The sequence below is a fragment of the Camelina sativa genome, chromosome 9, assembly GCF_000633955.1.
Source record: "Camelina sativa cultivar DH55 chromosome 9, Cs, whole genome shotgun sequence".
Taxonomy (NCBI): Eukaryota; Viridiplantae; Streptophyta; class Magnoliopsida; order Brassicales; family Brassicaceae; genus Camelina; species Camelina sativa.
This window is the reverse complement of record NC_025693.1, coordinates 30,584,286-30,598,414: the sequence shown is the minus strand read 5'-3', so window position 1 is coordinate 30,598,414 and position 14,129 is coordinate 30,584,286. Positions and strand designations below refer to the sequence as shown.

The following is a 14,129-nucleotide window of genomic DNA, read 5'->3' as shown; positions in this document are numbered from 1 at the left end:
AATTCGTTGTATTTATCTCATTAATTAATATATGATTGATTTTATATTTTTCCTTTTTTTCTTTTCTTTTTGGGATACAATTCCATAATTGTCAGAGAAAAAAGTAAAAAGATATATTGAAATCACTGTATGATAAGAATAAATCAATGAAATCAGCTTTGTTAAGCTTTTAATAAAATGATGTATTTCTGAATCATACAATAATAATAATAATAATAATAATAATAATAATAATAATAATAATAATACATTTAACTTATTTTTGGTCAAGAATCATACAGTATTATTATGTGCTATGTATTTTCTTCTCTTTTCATTATTTTGTTCTTTTATTTCTTAATTAGTCATATCTTTTTTTTTTTTGTATATCATCATTATCATCTTTTATATTTTTCTTTACTAATTAATAACTATTGTTATATATACTTTATCATGATTTTCTGGTAACAAAAAAAAGGATTTCAGACTTGAACATGATCTTAACTAAGATTCTAAGATGAATATTTGGAAAAATTGTGGATGCTTCTCCCTTTTGACGATTCGACCTAAACATGATTAGATCATTTCTTTTACGATTTTATGGTACCCGTGATGTCTTCTGCTTGATGGATACCAACGTGATTTCTTGGAATTGAACATACTAAAGAAGGGGTATTGGTTTAGGATTTAGAAAGAATTTTCATGATTTTGTGTTTTTAAAAATTTTGCTGATTTTTAAAATCATAGAAAATTAGAAAGTAAAAATGAAGGATTCTATAAGAGATTGTTTAGGAAGTTATTTTAAATCTTGCTGATTTGTGTTTCCTAATCTTGTAAAATCTTTCATAAAATCTTTCAAAATCTTTCTATTTGATGAAAGAGTTTTCATGACTTTTGTTATGAAGGAAATGATATAAAATCCTAAACCAATAACACCAAACTTGAATTCATTAACAATCCAAGATTCTTTAGTTTTAATTGAATAACATAAAACTTTTAATGACTTTATAAGACTCTTAATCCAATAACACTAGATTTATCAAGATTTTAGATAACTTTTTACAAATCTACAACCAATAACACCAAATTTTTAAAGAGTTTTTAAAAGTCTTGATTGAATAACAACATATTTTACATAACTTTTAAAGTCATTAAAATTCTTTCTAAATCCTAAACCAATAACCCCCCCTAAATAGGAGATCCAAGAATTAAAATAAAACCATGAATCTATACTAGTATTTTTGCAGCAGTTTTTGCTGAAAAATATTTTTAGGAAAGTTTTTACATTTAATGCATTAACTTTAATATTAGTTACCAAAACTTCAAAATTAATTATAGGTAAAATTTTAAAAAATAAAAAAATCTTTCTACCTTATTCAAACATAAATATATGATTCTTTTTCATTTTTATTTGAATTTATATTTAAATTATTTTGAATTATTCTATAATACATTTAGTTAATAAAAATTGTGATTTTTTCCTGCATATGATGTAATACAAAATTTTAAAAACAGACATATATTACTCAATAGATGAATAAAAATACGGGTACAATATCCCACATCGTCTAAGAAAATTGGGCAATGGTTTAGAGTTATACTATAAAAGAAGCCAAAATGATTCTGAATACAATTCTGAATACAAATGAGTAGAAAACTTAATTTATCAGGCATTCAAACTTTAAAAACTTTTATTTGGTTTATTTCGGTTCTTTATTTTAAAGATTTTTAAAAGGTTAAATATGAAAAATATTTAAAACTTTTTAAAAAGTTAAATATGATAAATATTATACCGTAGATACACAATAAATATTAAAAATAAAAATGATATAGTGTGAATTAAAATATCTCGGGACGGGGTTATATAGCGGGACGGGTTTTATCGATATTTATATAAATTAAAAAATATCATTAATTTGGTGTAACACAGGTAAAACATCATTTCATTATTTTGTTAACACTGTCGGTATCAAAGAATAAACATATCTAATTAAATTAATTAAATAAATATTATGTAAAAAATAAATTATATTATAATATTATATAGTTTATTTAACAATTATTATATAATTATAACATATTTAACCGATAAATACAACTTATAATTTAAATATTTTAGTTATAAATAATTTTGCTCCGTGGTGTACCGCGGATCATAGTTAAAAAATACTGTATGAAGAGAAAGTTGTTTGTGGGCCGGGTTGGGTTTAAGGTATAATATAATCCATGGCTTTCTTACTTTTTTTTTTTTGACAGTGGCTTTCTTACTTCTTACAAGTGTCATGATTCATTCTAGAAGATGCACGCTCAACATATAGAATACTAATTTCTTAATGGCTAATCCGTGAACGAATGGAGGATGATGATTTCTCCGTTTCTCATCTACCAAAATTAAAGTTTGGTAGCTGATATATCTTTTAAAGATAACTGAGTGAGTCTATTCATAAAGTTCCAAGGCCCATATCTGAATTATTCATAAAGTTCCAAGGCCCATATCTGAAGTCTAACTAATCCGGAGGTGAGCATGCTCTTCGATAAGAATTTCTTCTTGCAAGCTTATACAACTTATGAGAAAAACAGGAATTAAAAAACATTTTGAGTACGTATATCAAAACTTACAACTTATGAGAGTATCCAATTCCAAACTTTACCTGTTTATATATCGACTTATCTTTTGCTTGAATATGTAAATGTATTAACTGTAAACAAAGAGTTTGTGAATATAATTTTCGTTGTCTATTTGCAGAGTAAACTCTACAACTCATCATGCTCATCTTCGAACCCTTTCAATCCATTGTGCTCATCTTCGAACTCTTTTAGTCCATTGTGCTCATCTTCTAACCCTTTCAGTTCATTGTGCTCATCTTCGAACCCTTTCAGTTCATTGGGCTCATCTTCGAACCCTTTCAGTCCATTGTGTTCATCTTCGAACCCTTTCAATCCATCATGGAGGAAATTCGAGTACCACTGGGCTGATAATTTTTCGTGGCGTGTCAAATTATTTTTGTAATCAGTATAGTATAGCCCAAATCTCGAGTTGTATCCTTCTTGCCATTCGAAATTGTCCATCAATGACCAATGAAAATACCCCGTAACATTTACTTTATCATCGCTGCAAAAACAAAGTGGAGAAAAACACACTATCATGCATCCTGAAAATAAAACAGTCTTTTTTGGTAAAGGTAAAACTCAAAAAACATGCATGATTTGTTTTACTGACCAAATTGATTCGTGCAAGCTCAAGAGATGCCTCTGTATATAGTATCTTCTGTGTTCATCTGAGAGCGCCAGTACAAGACTTGTGTCTTGCTCGCCTAGATCCTCTCCATATCCTTAAATCAAACACATACAACTCAATATATGTATATATACAAAAATTAGGGAAACGTTTTGAGATTTAATTTAGGTAAAAAACGTTTCTATCTAACCATTCTCGGTGATCATGATTTCAGGATTTCCGTATTTATCCTTAATATATTTCAGTAGGCTCCTCAAACCTTTTGCGTAGACTTCCACTTTCGCAACATCAGGCTTATAAAAAGAAAAAAACAAAATATATAATCAATTTTAATATTTTCATTTTAGTTACATCGTAAGTTACTAAAACTAAAATAATCATCATATATACCGTGGCAGTATAAGCATTGAGTTTATCCACATACCTTGCTGAAAAAAGTCGAACAAAAGTTGGATAAAATTAATCAAGTGAGAATTAATGAAAATAGTCTAAATTTATTTCAAAATTAAGTCAAATGAGACTTACGTTCCCAGTCCACTAGGGAATCACTCTGCCAACTTGGTTGCGAAGGATCTGGCTCTTCGTCGTGCATTGCAAATACCGAACTGTAGTAATTTATTCCTACAAAATCAGCTGAATTTTTCAACTTCTCCTTCTGTGCCTCTGTGAATTCTGGCAGTCGATGTCCAACATGATCCTTCATTGATTGTGGATAATCTCCATATGTGGTCGGATGCAAATGCCTGCGGAGTCAGAATAGTATTTGTCACATATTTTATTTTTTCATACTATATATCTGTTTTTTAAAAAATTAGTAAATTTTGTTACCATCCCAATATGAAGTCGATCAGGCCGGTTACAGGAGGTCCATGCTCTTCGTCCGAGAGCTCATGTGCCTCAAACCAAGCTGGACTATGAGCAATCCCAATTTTACCACCGTTACACTATAAACAAATAGAAGTAAATGTTTGTAAATACTTAGTTCATCAAATTACGTAAAATATTCACAGTAACTTTAGTGATGCTAGTTAGTTAATGTTTATATGGAAACCTTATCGCATTTCCTAAAGGCCTCAACGGCATCGGCATGTGCTAAGAGCATGTTATGACTGACGATATAAGCTTCGTATCCGGACTGTCCATCATGACACAACTCTCCATGTTCTTTGATGTACTTGAACATCGTCCCGGTGCTTTTTTCCCAATGTCGTAGCCAGATCGACTGAACACCCATGGCTCGTTAAATGTGATCCAATGCTTCACTTTGTGTCCGTACTCTTGGAATGTGAAGTTTGCATATTCCGTAAAATCCTCTCTGCGTTTATATATATAAATAAAAGGTTCATCGTGTTTTGAGTTGTAGACAAAAAAAAAAAAAAAAATCATCGTAAGTTGTTAATATTAGTAAAATCTTACATGATGCGGTCGCTTAGGAAACCACCGTATTCATCTTCTAAATCTTGAGGAGTGTCCCAGTGAAAAACGGTAACTAATGGTGTTATATCTGAATTTTGGAAATTGATTTAGAGTTAACATTAGTAATATCTTTGATGTAAATGTAATATAGAGTTTGTCAAATTTAGAATATTAGTTTATCGGAGAGAGAAAAATTTACCATTTTGTAGAAGCTCATCGATCAGGTCGTGGTAATACTGCACACCTGCTTTGCTTATTCCTTTCCCCATCCTACCATCTGTTAATATTTTTAAAAAATTGGATGTTGTTGTTATTTGCTTCCTTGTATTATAATCAACACTAAACCATAATTTGTTGAGTTTTAACTTACGGGGAAAAATTCTAGGCCATGCAATGGAAAATCTAAAGCCATCAGTGTTCAGACTTTTCATCAACTTGATATCTTCCTATTAAATATAATTTTTAAGTTAACATAAGTTCGAGAGAGCTTCACAGACATATTTTCAGACTAGGGGTAATTAGACGACATAACTAATACCTTGTAACGATGGTAGAAATCGACAGCAACGTCGGCATTGTGATAATTACATCTATCTGAAAATATAAATTTAAAAAGAAAAAAAAAAGATGACTAATATTGACAAATAATTATTTTCATTAGTCAAAGTGAAATTTTGAAAAGAGGAAGTTAGAGTGAAAGAGACGTGGGAATTTCTTTGTGTATACGTCCCACATGCTTGGACCTCTACAACCTTCATTTACAGCTCCTTCAACCTTACCACATAAATCACTAACTTTTTTAGAAGTTTCATAACGAAGTCAACGTTTCCAAAAAATCACTTTATTTTATCATCTAAAAGATCGTATCTATCTAGAGTCTAAATTCAAAAATGTATGTTACCTGAAAAGCCGCAGTTGCGGTACCAAAAATGAAACCTTTAGGGAAATTGGCACGAGTAAAGTGTATATCGGTACTAGAGCAGGTATACTCACTGGCGGCGGTAAGTGAGCCGGTCAGACCGAGAAACAGAACTAAACCTATGAGAGGAAGTTTATGAAACCTCCCCATTATTAGTGTAGATCTCTTAAGTACGTTGACAAATACGTTGGAAGGGATATTTGCTGTTATATATAGAGACAGACTAAAGAGACTTTAAGATACTGAAAGGGAAGATGTAAACCACGTGATTCACATACGTGACCGGCAATGAATGGGAAATTAGGAGATAAAAAGTGTGTGTTATGATTTATGAATATATCAACAGATAAATGGATTGTTCAATTCAATTCTGTTTTTTTTTTTGGAACAAATTGTTACGTGAATAATATTTTAAGTGAACTTATTTGATTGATGATAAACAAGAATTTTTTTTTTTTTTTTTAACAATAAAATATACAGGATGTATAGTTTAAGTGGTATATTCAGACAACGAAATAAAATGGTATACATAAACAATGCAATCCGTGTGAAAGAAGAAGAAACAAAGCTGCAGATTTATAGGGAGGTTTATTATCCATGACTATACAAGATTAACAAAACATGCACCAATATTAATCCCACCACCTTTTGTATGTATACCATTCCCTAGTTTGTTGAGGGATATATAATTCCGATCACTGTATAAGTAAAAATAATATCCATCCGCAATTAACTTAAGAACTCAATTTAATTTAATGAACTAAGAAAATTCCCGTTTTTTGCTGAAATTTACATGCATGTTCTTATAAGTAAACAAATATTAATGTTTTTTTTCATGAGATTTTATTTTTGTTTATGAAATGTTATTTTAAATGTAAAAATCGTTATTATTATCTTCTTTTCTTCTTCCTATACATATATGGTCCCTATAGGCTATAGTGCCTAAGTCTCAACGACCTCTTTTGCATTCAAAGTCTGCATAATTTTCAGAAAATGCTCACGAGTGAAGAATTGGAAATATATATGGGTGTGCTTATACAATAATTTTCTTGTTCCCATGAGGCCGACTTTGTTTATTTCACCTTAGCCTGAAAGTGTCAATTATTTTTGTTCTTTTTTTTATCCAAACACTATCAAATCCACAAGCTTACAGTTGTGTTAGCCTTCTTTGGGATTTATTTGCTTGATTTATATTTGAAAACTAACTCTCGTTTGTTGTTGGATTATATAAAATGAACAATACATTATACATTCTCTTTACGGTAAGAAAATCAAATATGATACTGACCATTACATATATATAACGATATGGTGACAACTAAGATTAAAATAAAACATTGTAAGAAATGAGGAATTAGGCAAGGCCTTTCGCTATCTGATAGACAAGTGGTTTAGATATGACTTCGTAGGCTTTCTGTGAAGGGTGAGCGAAGTCATAGAAGACGTGTTTATCTGGGTTGAAGCATGGTATTATTGCATTCGGCATACAACAACACGCTTTTCTCACTTCTAAAAACCCTGCAAGTATATATATATACACACATAGATTGTTATAGATACAACATGATCTTGATCACCATGTACATTTTAGAGTTATGATTTGGATATAAATACAAAACGAGAAAAAAAAAACAAACAAACAAAAACTGCATACAATATAAAAATTCTTTATATATAGTAACTTATCCTATATGTGAGAGTTACTATAATGAAATTCAGAATATATTAGAAAAAGAATTTCACCTTTCATTCTAATCTACATCAATAATATATGTAAACAGAAAATAAAAGGGAAATATTACTATATTAGTTATGATTTGCAAATGAATAAAAGAAACAAATGCATGATGCGGCTAGAAAAATTTGAGTCAAAACAATACAATAACTATGAATGGGTGTTGTGCATATGCATGGTATATGATATTGTCATCACTTGGTTACGTCATGCATATATTTATGGGGTGTGTATATACGTACCATAGGCCTTAGGATGGTTGACAAGATCCATAAGTTTACCGTACATGTCGACGTAAACAAATTTTGCATCTTTAAAATCATATTCTACTGCGTAACTTATAAGACCTTTCTGCAACTTGCTGTTGAAGTCTTCTGTAACTTTATTCAAGAAGAAATTACACCATCCGAATACCCCACCGAATACAGCTCGATGCAGAGGCAAACACCCCACTGGCATCACTCCCAACACCGCGAATTTTCTCGCCCCAAGATCATATAAATCCTTCACATATAGATTACATGCATAAACCAAAAGAGTGTGAACAGTTGCATATATTTCATATACTACTATATATTACATATATACTAAACCTTGATTAGTTTTTTATTTTATTTACTGTCTTACTTTTAGAAACTTTCTGGTCCAACCAACCATTCTACTGGTGTATGTGTTTGGGGACTGTAATCGTAAGAGAGCGGGAGCGACAAAGTATCCAAGATCGTTGTTTCCTTCAGAAATAAGAAACACTGCGTTTGAAACTATTTCTTTTACTTTTTTCTTACGTTTCACTATTTTTTTTAGTTTCTTCAAATACTTTTTAAAATCTTGTACTTGGTCGCCTGCCGATAAAACTCGCTGACCAAAACACCCACGGCCATCCAAAAAGAAATGAAAATAATTATTACGTAACATTGGTTGAGTTATATAATAGTGTTTTTTTTATCGAAATAACACAAATAAATTCATCTTTTTCACCAGTGTTCTTGATGTAAGATCGTCGATTCCTGAACCACCAGATGCAAAACAAACGCCGGTTTTGAGGTCATCAGAACCAATGCGACGAATCTTGCTATAAGCTGGTACAAGTCTTTTGATCCCCAAACCTTCAGCTACAATAGAAGACTTACACCACATGAGATCATTAGTATTCCTACTACATGATATAACTTAACAACAAATTTTTTTAAAGAAACGTTGTTAAACGTATGATGTTATACCAACTATATCGGTGAAAACTCTTCCATTACCGAATCTTCCCGTTGGAATTTTGTAGTCAAAATTCCAACCATAAGGCCAGTAATTTCCCTTGAGCAAAGTAAGAAGAAAATTATTGTTGCCGGTATCTAATACTGAATCACCAAAAGCAAAAAGCGCAGTAAATGATGTATTTTTGTCAGCCGCCGATGAGAGAAATAAAATAGAAAATAATGCTAACACAAATATTTTTTCCCTAAACATATCGAAAATAAGTTCAAACTTCTTCCGGACAGTTTTTAATGTATCATGTGTTTTATACAGAAATCAAATGATTTGTTCTACTTATTTTTAGACGTCTACATCCTTTTTGTCGTAGGAAGGCCAAATGCATGAGAGTACAGTACACAGTACACACCAAATGAATGTTAGGATATTTTAATACTATAATAATTCCATATATATAATCTAATGAATTATGTTTTAGTCCGTTTCTGGTCTTTATATGTGGGCAAGTTTAGTTAGTTGTTGCCATGAGACATCGTTAATATTTCAAACTTTTGTAGACCATGTTTTTTGTATACGATCATATATATCAGAGAAGCCTATTTGGAAGTAACATTAGTAAAGAGCAACATCAATTACTTTAGTCCGAAATTGTCAAGTTTGTTGTTTTCTTATTTAGTCTTTCGTGTTCTTTTAGTTCTAAAAGATTTAATTCCACGGTTTAAGGTTTAATCATATAAATGAAAATTAATTCTGTACAGAGGAATTGTTTAGACTTTAATTTTACAGCACTACAACTTTTAATAGAGGAATTGAAAATTAAACCCGTACAGTTTTAACTTTTAGCTATAATCATCCAAATCAATTCTCTTTGTTAGTGTTTCACGTAACGGACCAACTCGGGAAATAAGCTCACAGACCGAAGCCTTTATTCTCTACATTCAACAGGTGTGACATGGACTTATTCTTCATTTTTTTCTGGATTTTCAAATCCGTAACGTCCAAAAGTGTTTATTTTGTCATTTTCTTACTTTGGTCTAATGTCAACTAAATTTGTTAGGGAATTGTTATTAGATACGTTCTTGAATATGTGTCGTAAAAAGAAAAGAAAAAAGTTATTCAATATACATTTGTAAGCAAAACGTCTTTGTTGTTCTGGGATTTTATAAAATAAACAATACATAATACATTTGTTTCTTTAAACTGGATTATACATTGGTTTATGTAAAAAAACTGAAAGATCGCCCATCTATGATCTTTGTCTTCTCATATATATATATTATTAACGATGGCTGTTATTAAGATTTTAAAAAAGTATTGCAAAAGGAATCAGGCAAGACCCCTCTTGATATCCGCGACAAGCTTTTTAGAAATAATTTTGTAGGATTTCTCGGAGGGATGAACAAAGTCATAGAAGACGTATTTATCTGGGTTGGGGCATGGTATTATTGACGAAATCATACAACAACACCCTTTCTTCTCATTAGTAAATCCTGCAAATCATAAAAGAACTTAATCACTATACGAATTTTTACTTTTTACGAACGAGCTAGGAACATTACTTAATCGTGACATATATTTATGTAAAATTAAAGAAGCTATACTAATTGCGTTGTTATATGCCTATCATCCAAACAATAGTGAAAATAAAAAAAACAAGGGAATATGTATACTTACCATATCTTCTATAATTTTTGATAACATCCATAAGAGTGTTGTACATGTCAACATAGACAAATTTTGCACCGCGAAAACCTGATTCTCCTCCCCAAGTTTTAACCCCCCTCCTCAATTTCCCGTTGTAATCTTCAGCAAGTTTATTCGCAAAGAAGTTACAAATCCCGATTCTCGTCATAGGCAAGCATCCCAATGGTATCACTCCCATCACCGCAAATTTCCTCGCTCCTTGATCATATAAATCCTTCAATACATACACATAAAACCAATTACTACGTATTAGTATCAATATATATGTAGATAGATATGCTTGGTAAGAAAAATTCATTATATAATTTTCGTACTTTCATAAACTGTTTATTCCAACCAGCTAGTTTAGTGGTGTATCTACCGGCAGTCATTCCTCGCATAATAGCAGATCGAGTCGTAAAATATGAGATTCCAATATCATTATTTCCTTGAGAAACAAGAATCACTGCGTTTGAAACTATTTCCTTTGCTCTTGAAGAACCTGCCGTGGCCTTTAGCTTCCTTATGTACCCTTTGAAATCGTTTACTTGATCCTTTGGCTTCAAAACTCTCTGACCAAAAGCCACCATCCAAAATTATATATATTTAGTTGATTAAGATATATAACATTTTTTTAACAGACATAATAGTTCATTATTTCTTTTTTTTCACCATCAGTCTGGATGTAACAGGGTCGACTCCTGCACCACCTGATGCGAAACAAACACCGGTTTTAAGCTCGCTTGGAGGAACAAACAACTTACGATAAGCTGGTAATACTTTTTTGATCCCCAATCCTTCAGCTGTAATAACAATTAATGATAAATTTACTATATCAAAATGATATTATTCATACCATATGATTACCATAGCATTTTTATTAGACTGTGATATTTTACCAATAATATCGGAGAAAACTCTTCCATTTCCAAATCTTCCTGTGGGGATTCTCATGGTCCAACTCTTCCCATATGGCCAGATATTTCCTTTCATAAAAGTCAGTAGGAAATTGTTGTTACCGGTATCGAGTATTGAATCTCCAAAAGCCAAAAGCGCAGGAAATGATCCTCTAGCATCCGTTGATAGGAAATAAATGGAAAATAATACTAACGCTAATGCTTTTTTTCTACACGTAGCTAATTTTAAGTCCATATTTTTCTTTTTCTTTTTCTACGACAGTGTTTTAGATTCTCTTATATATGTTTTTACATATAGAGAATTCACATTCTAAGCTCATGTCAGTAGTACATATACAATTTGTTTTCTAAGTCTTTTTAGACGTCTAGTCCTTGTTGTCTAAGGAAGCCAAAAATGCATGAAAGTGGTGAGAACACACTGGATGAATGTCACAGCATGTATTAGGAAGATAATAATTTCATATATCTGATGACATAAATACCAGACACAAAAAAGAATTATTTGTAAATATATTTACTCTTTAATTATATTAAAATTAATGATGTATACAGTCAGATGTTTTCCTCATGTAGACTCTTATTCCTCCCTATATGTATTGGAAGAGGATCTAATTCTTAGAATGATAAATTGTGAAGTAAAACAGCAATGGATATTTATTATATTTAGATCGAATACAATTTTCAAATGATACAAACAAGATATGATAAAATACAATCAATCATTAATTACGCCATGAAAATAGTTTTAAATTCAGACGAGCTGATCAATAAATTTGTTAATCAACAATGAGACTAACACTTTGTAAGTATGCTCTGTAGGATGATAACTGTCCCAAAACACATGATTAGACACGTCGGGACATACAGAAGATGTGATTTTATTGCACAACACAGAAACTTCTATGACTCCTGTTCCACAGCATCCTTTATTAGCCACTTTAAACCCTACAATAATTAACCCAAATCGTTCAAAGATATTACCTATTTATATTCAAGTACAGCGACTAGGCCATGCATGAAAATTAAATGAATAAAATGTTTTGAAGTATTACCGTATTTTGCAGGATTCTGGATGATGTCCAAAAGAGGATCATAGATATTAACGTACATCGGTTTGATACCCGGTAGAGTTTTATGCAACATATCCAGTTTTGGGGAAAGCTTTGAGTTGAAAAGCTTTGCTGCTTGGTTGTAAGTGTCAGCACAATCTCTCAAAATACCTCCTCCTAAGGTTCTCTGTGATGGTACACACCCAATTGGTGGTGCACTAAATACAGCCAGTCTTCTCACTCCATATCCATATAGTTTCTGTCAATTTCATTCCATAATAATCATTATGTTTCTAGAATTTCATTTATTTCTCTGACTCATTTTTATATAAATATAATTTTGGTAGATAGCCATCTATATTTAAAATGTTTTTTTCTTACTTATCTATATATATATATATTACTTTATAGTAATGTAGAAAGACTATATTAAAAGTAGTATTAGGCTTTATTCAAAGATTTGAGAGAAGCTTACTGTCACGAAATCTGAGGCAGAGTCAGACATAAGAGTAGTATAGGAATCGACGTCGTAGTGAGGTCTTGCACGAAGAGTGTAGTATGTATTGGCTATGTCGTCGCTGCCTGCGACCACCAAGAATAAGCTGTTGGCTATTATGAAGTCTTTTCTTTCTTCCCCAACTATATTCTTCACTTTCTCTATGTACTCCTCGAAATAAGTTAATTGCTCTTCTAATGATATTACTGTCTAATACCATCAACAAATGAAACCAACAAGTTAAGATAATTGTTAAATGAAATGATACAAAATACCATGATCGATAGGTTACATAGTCTTACCACGAGTTTAGGTGTTATAGGATCATAACCAGAACCTCCTGACGCAAATGATACACCGGTTAAAAGATCTTTGGAGTTTAGCTTCGAATCGAAGTATGCTGGTACAGTTGATTTTATCCCCAGTTCTTCGGCTGTATATAATAACAGAGCATGAAACATAAAAAATTTTTACGTTATTTTAAAACCTTTTTTTTTGGGGTTTTATTGATATGTTTCTTAATAATTATTTGACTATAGGAAAAAACCTAATAAATTTTGCTATGTATAATTATTGAGACAATGTTACGAGACTTATTTTCAACTACTACTAGTTCTATAAGGGAAAAGGAAACAAATGATTGCTCAAATTTATTTTGCCGTAGTCATTACTTGTGTCCTAGTAATTAATGGTCGTTACTCCTTTATATATAAATGCGTGAAAATCTAATTTTACATTGACTATTAGCTTTACGCACTGAAGTTAAGAAATAAGAGTAAAGAGAATGGACCTATCAAATCGACGGGGACTCGTCCGTCACAGAACCTCCCTGTTGCAACTCCACCTTGGAAATTGATACCGTAAGGTTGAAAGTCGCACTTCACTATGGTTTTGACATAGTTGTTCATTCCGGTGTCGACGATGGAGTCTCCGAAAGCTATTACGGCCGGAATAATCAGGTTTGGTGGCAGCTTCACGGCGGCAATCGTGTCAGTGAGAATGAGAACAGACAACAAACATAGTTTCCACGAAGACCAAGAACAACAAGACCAGCTTGTATTGTCTTTCATGTTGCTATATAATGTAATGTAGAAATATGAATAAAGTTTTCTTTTTATAACAATGCGTTTGCTTCCAAGTTCCAAGTTTTACAACATAACAAGGAGAAACAGAGGATGCTCTTAATCAACTTTTCTTCTATCCTATCACACTTATTTATATATTTATAGACAGACACATGTCGATATATATACTATTTATATATATTTGTAATGTAATATATTTATATATATGCGCAATGCATATTACGTCGTGGAGATATTGTGGACCGTAGACAAGATCGAATTAATTGCTTGAAACATTTTGAGATATAGATTAGGTTTTTCTTCTTACAATTGGAAGGGAGGAGTTAAAAAAAATGCACTTTTTGATAATAATCCTTGAGAAAACTGAGATAGTGTAGACTCTCTCTTTTTTTTTTTTTTTTTTTTT

The 14,129-nt window shown here is 31.3% G+C and overlaps 3 protein-coding genes and 1 pseudogene across 3 annotated transcripts; all 4 read right to left on the bottom strand.

The window, feature by feature from the left end:
• LOC104713258 lies at positions 2,489-5,763 on the bottom strand (annotated as a pseudogene).
• Positions 6,764-8,782, bottom strand: LOC104713257 (GDSL esterase/lipase EXL6-like). Its single transcript, XM_010430341.1, has 5 exons — positions 8,508-8,782; positions 8,266-8,399; positions 7,915-8,145; positions 7,530-7,791; positions 6,764-7,070 (listed from the first exon to the last, which is right to left on the bottom strand). The coding sequence occupies exons 1-5, from the start codon at positions 8,746-8,748 to the stop codon at positions 6,907-6,909; spliced, it is 1,032 nt and encodes a 343-aa protein (XP_010428643.1). The 5' UTR covers positions 8,749-8,782; the 3' UTR covers positions 6,764-6,906.
• LOC104713255 (GDSL esterase/lipase EXL4-like) lies at positions 9,626-11,403 on the bottom strand. Its single transcript, XM_010430339.2, has 5 exons — positions 11,076-11,403; positions 10,849-10,979; positions 10,512-10,748; positions 10,168-10,411; positions 9,626-9,983 (listed from the first exon to the last, which is right to left on the bottom strand). Exons 1-5 carry the CDS (start codon positions 11,326-11,328, stop codon positions 9,820-9,822), a joined length of 1,029 nt encoding a protein of 342 aa, XP_010428641.1. The 5' UTR covers positions 11,329-11,403; the 3' UTR covers positions 9,626-9,819.
• On the bottom strand, positions 11,722-13,852 carry LOC104713254 (GDSL esterase/lipase EXL3-like). The gene is made up of 5 exons (XM_010430338.1): positions 13,429-13,852; positions 12,941-13,071; positions 12,618-12,848; positions 12,146-12,401; positions 11,722-12,038 (listed from the first exon to the last, which is right to left on the bottom strand). Exons 1-5 carry the CDS (start codon positions 13,706-13,708, stop codon positions 11,845-11,847), a joined length of 1,092 nt encoding a protein of 363 aa, XP_010428640.1. The 5' UTR covers positions 13,709-13,852; the 3' UTR covers positions 11,722-11,844.

Excerpts from the sequence above, each read along its gene's own strand:
- LOC104713254 (XM_010430338.1), bottom strand. The coding sequence starts at position 13,708 with ATGAAAGACAATACAAGCTGGTCTTGTTGTTCTTGGTCTTCGTGGAAA. Across the intron at positions 12,849-12,940 it reads CTATAACACCTAAACTCGTG|ACAGTAATATCATTAGAAGA; the intron begins GTAAGACTATGT and ends TGATGGTATTAG. Across the intron at positions 12,039-12,145 it reads CCAGAATCCTGCAAAATACG|GGTTTAAAGTGGCTAATAAA; the intron begins GTAATACTTCAA and ends TAATTATTGTAG.
- LOC104713255 (XM_010430339.2), bottom strand. The coding sequence starts at position 11,328 with ATGGACTTAAAATTAGCTACGTGTAGAAAAAAAGCATTAGCGTTAGTA. Across the intron at positions 10,980-11,075 it reads AGTTTTCTCCGATATTATTG|CTGAAGGATTGGGGATCAAA; the intron begins GTAAAATATCAC and ends TTGTTATTACAG. Across the intron at positions 9,984-10,167 it reads CAAAAATTATAGAAGATATG|GATTTACTAATGAGAAGAAA; the intron begins GTAAGTATACAT and ends TATGATTTGCAG.
- LOC104713257 (XM_010430341.1), bottom strand. The coding sequence starts at position 8,748 with ATGTTTAGGGAAAAAATATTTGTGTTAGCATTATTTTCTATTTTATTT. Across the intron at positions 8,146-8,265 it reads ATCTTACATCAAGAACACTG|CGAGTTTTATCGGCAGGCGA; the intron begins GTGAAAAAGATG and ends TGTTTTGGTCAG. Across the intron at positions 7,071-7,529 it reads CAACCATCCTAAGGCCTATG|GGTTTTTAGAAGTGAGAAAA; the intron begins GTACGTATATAC and ends ATATACTTGCAG.